The 4,528-nt window shown below is 45.1% G+C and overlaps 1 protein-coding gene across 1 annotated transcript; it reads left to right on the top strand.

Annotated features, from left to right (window-relative positions):
- Positions 1 to 175: 175 nt before the first annotated feature.
- On the top strand, positions 176 to 3,717 carry VOLCADRAFT_62293 (uncharacterized protein; the record flags this gene model as incomplete). Its single annotated transcript, XM_002952261.1, has 3 exons — positions 176 to 414; positions 1,489 to 1,638; positions 3,483 to 3,717. 3 exons carry the CDS (start codon positions 176 to 178, stop codon positions 3,715 to 3,717), a joined length of 624 nt encoding a protein of 207 aa, XP_002952307.1.
- Between the last annotated feature and the right edge of the window lie 811 nt (positions 3,718 to 4,528).

Below are 4,528 nucleotides of genomic sequence, written 5' to 3'. Positions count from 1 at the left end.
GACAGCGCCGTGCAACGCGCAATTTAGCGTGCAATTCAGCGTGCAATTCAGCCCACATGGCTCAGATATGCACATATGCACATCTGCTTCATATGCACATATGCACATATGCACATATGCACATATGCTTCATATGCACATATGCACATGTGTTTCATATGCACAAATGCTTCATATGCAAGCATGTGCCACATGCGATGTGCAATCATATGTGATCTGCAATCATATACGATCTGCAAGCATATGCGATCTGCAAGCATATGCGATCTGCAAGCATATGCCAGGTGCGATCTGCAAGCATATGCTACATTCCATGTGCAAGCATATGCGATCTGCAAGCATATGCGATCTGCAAGCATATGCAATCTGCAAGCATATGCCAGATGCGATCTGCAAGCATATGTCACATTCGATGTGCAAGCATATGAGATATGCAAGCCTATGCGATCTGCAAACATATACGATCTATGCTATGCTGTGATATGCCGTACGCGCTATGCTATGCTACGCTATGCCGTACGCGCTATGATATGCCGTACGCGCTTGCGACAGCGCCGTGCAACGCGCAATTTAGCGTGCAATTCAGCCCACATGGCTCAGATATGCACATCTGCACATCTGCACATCTGCACATATGCACATATGCACATATGCTTCATATGCACATATGCACATGTGTGTTTCATATGCACAAATGCTTCATATGCAAGCATATGCCACATGTGATCTGCAATCATATGTGATCTGCAATCATATGTGATCTGCAAGCATATACCATCTGCAAGCATATGCGATCTGCAAGCATATGCGATCTGCAAGCATATGCGATCTGCAAGCATATGCGATCTGCAAGCATATGCGATCTGCAAGCATATGCGATCTGCAAGCATATGTCAGATGCGATATGCAAGCATATGCCACATTCGATGTGCAAGCATATGCGATCTGCAAGCATATGCGATCTGCAAGCATATGCGATCTGCAAGCATATGCAATCTGCAAGCATATGCCAGGTGCGATCTGCAAGCATATGCCACATTCGATGTGCAAGCATATGAGATATGCAAGCCTATGCAATCTGCAAGCATATACGATCTATGCTATGCTGTGATATGCCGTACGCGCTATGCTATGCTACGCTATGCCGTACGCGCTATGCTATGCTACGCTATGCCGTACGCGCTATGCTATGCCGTACGCGCTTGCGACAGCGCCGTGCAACGCGCAATTTAGCGTGCAATTCAGCGTGCAATTCAGCTCACATGGCTCAGATATGCACATATGCACATCTGCTTCATATGCACATATGCACATATGCACATATGCACATATGCACATATGCACATATGCACATGTGTGTTTCATATGCACAAATGCTTCATATGCAAGCATATGCCACATGCGATGTGCAATCATATGTGATCTGCAAGCATATGCGATCTGCAATCATATGCGATCTGCAAGCATATGCCACATTCGATGTGCAAGCATATGCGATCTGCAAGCATATGCGATCTGCAAGCATATGCCAGATGCGATCTGCAAGCACATGCCACATTCGATGTGCAAACATATGCGATCTGCAAGCATATGCGATCTGCAAGCATATGCAATCTGCAAGCATATACCACATTCGATGTGCAAGCATATGCGATATGCAAGCCTATGCGATCATAGCTAACTGCTATGCTATGCTATGCTACGCTATGCTATGCTATGCTACGCTATGCTACGCTATGTAGCCGTAGCGACTACGTAGTTGTCTAGCGGAGGCCTTAGGCCAATCCGGCGTCCGTCTCTCCGTCCCTCCGTCCGTCCGTCCGTCTCTCTGTCCACCACGTCGCCGGTTCAACCCCCAGCGCGCGCGCGTCTTTTTTATGCGCGCTTTTTTTTCTTTTTTTTTCCTTCGTATGCTTCATATGGACATATGCACATATGCACATATGCACATATGCTTCATATGCTTCATATGCACATATGCACATGTGTTTCATATGCGCAAATGCTTCATATGCAAGCATATGCCACATGCGATGTGCAATCATATGTGATCTGCAAGCATATACGATCTGCAAGCATATGCGATCTGCAAGCATATGGGATCTGCAAGCACATGCCAGATGCGACCTGCAAGCATATGCCGTAGCATAGCATAGCGTATGCTTCGTATGCTTCATATGCTTCATATGCTTCATATGCTTCATATGCTTCATATGCTTCATATGTATGCTTCATATGCACGTATGCATCTTATGCGATATGCGATATGCAGCGATAGCAGATCGCAAACTTCGACGTTCCAACTTCAACACACGCACTTCACGATACGTGCACACGCATCGTGCACGCACACGCACAAGCATATACTTCATATGCTTGATATGCACATATGCATATTATGCGATGTGCGATGTGCAGCGATAGCAGATCGCAAACTGCGATCTGCAAGCATATGCAATCTGCAAGCAGATGCAGTTTTCTGTTACATTACAGTAATGCCGTACCCGCTTAATACACGCTTCATATGCACATATGCACATATGCACCCATGCTTCATATGCACATGCGCGCAAATGCTTCATATGCAAGCATATGCCACATGCGATGTGCAGCTTCATATGCTTCATATGCTTCATATGCACATATGCACATATGCTTCAGATGCACATATGCACATATGCACATTTGCACGTATGCTTCATATGCACATATGCACATGTGTTTCATATACACGAATGCTTCATATGCAAGCATATGCCACATGCGATGTGCAATCATATGTGATCTGCAAGCATATGCGATGTGCAATCATATGCGATCTGCAAGCATATGCCACATTCGATGTGCAATCATATGCGATCTGCAAGCATATGCCAGATGCGATCTGCAAGCATATGCCACATTCGATGTGCAAGCATATGCGATCTGCAAGCATATGCAATCTGCAAGCATATGCCACATTCCAGGTGCAATCATATGCGATATACAAGCCTATGCGATCTGCAAGCATATGCAATCTGCAAGCAGATGCAGTCTTCTGTTACATTACAGTAATGCCGTACCCGCTTAATACACGCTTCATATGCACATATGCACATATGCACATATGCACCTATGCTTCATATGCACATGCGCACATGTGTTTCATATGCACAAATGCTTCATATGCAAGCATATGCCACATGCGATGTGCAGCTTCATATGCTTCATATGCTTCATATGCTTCATATGCACATATGCACATATGCACATATGCTTCAGATGCACATATGCACATATGCACATATGCACATATGCACATATGCACATATGCACATATGCACATATGCTTCATATGCACATATGCACATGTGTTTCATATGCACAAATGCTTCATATGCAAGCATATGCCACATGCGATGTGCAATCATATGTGATCTACAAGCATATGCGATCTGCAAGCATCTGCGATCTGCAAGCATATGCCACATTCGATGTGCAAGCATATGCGATCTGCAAGCATATGCGATCTGCAAGCATATGCCAGATGCGATCTGCAAGCACATGCCACATTCGATGTGCAAACATATGCGATCTGCAAGCATATGCGATCTGCAAGCATATGCAATCTGCAAGCATATACCACATTCGATGTGCAAGCATATGCGATATGGAAGCCTATGCGATCATAGCTATGTGCTATGCTACGCTATGCTATGCTACGCTATGCTATGCTAAGCTATGCTAAGCTATGCTACGCTATGCTACGGAGCTACGGCCCACTCGCGCGAACAGCGCGCTCTAGTCCGTCTGTCCATCTGTCCACCCCGCGCAGGTTCAATAGCCGTAGCGACTTTTGGAGCGGAGGCCTTAGGCCGAGTCGGCGTCCGTCCGTCCGTCCGTCTGTCCATCTGTCCACCCGCGCAGGTTCGATTCCCCTCGCGCGCACATCTTTTTTTTTTTGCGCGCTTTTTTTTTCTTTTTTTTTTCTTCGTGTGCTTCATATGCTTCATATGCTTCATATGCACATATGCACATATGCTTCATATGCACATATGCTTCATATGCACATATGCACATATGCACATATGCACATATGCTTCATATGCACATATGCACATATGCACATATGCTTCATATGCACATATGCACATATGCACATGTGTTTCATATGCACAAATGCTTCATATGCAAGCATATGCCACATGCGATGTGCAATCATATGTGATCTGCAAGCATATACGATCTGCAAGCATATGCGACCTGCAAGCATATGCGATCTGCAACCTGCAAGCATATGCCACATTCGACGTGCAAGCATATGATGACGTGTGTAGAGGCGCGCCAGTGACATATGCGGCCACCCAAGACGCAAGCCGAAGACGCGTGCTTCATATGCTTCATATGCTTCATATGCACATATGCTTCATATGCACATATGCACATATGCACATATGCACATATGCACATATGCACATATGCACCTCTGCACATATGCACATATGCACATATGCTTCATATGCACATATGCACATATGCTTCATATGCA

The sequence above is a fragment of the Volvox carteri genome (assembly GCF_000143455.1).
Source record: "Volvox carteri f. nagariensis unplaced genomic scaffold VOLCAscaffold_28, whole genome shotgun sequence".
NCBI classification, from domain to species: Eukaryota; Viridiplantae; Chlorophyta; class Chlorophyceae; order Chlamydomonadales; family Volvocaceae; genus Volvox; species Volvox carteri.
The sequence above is the reverse complement of the archived record's forward strand: the minus strand, read 5'-3'. Positions and strand labels throughout refer to the sequence as shown.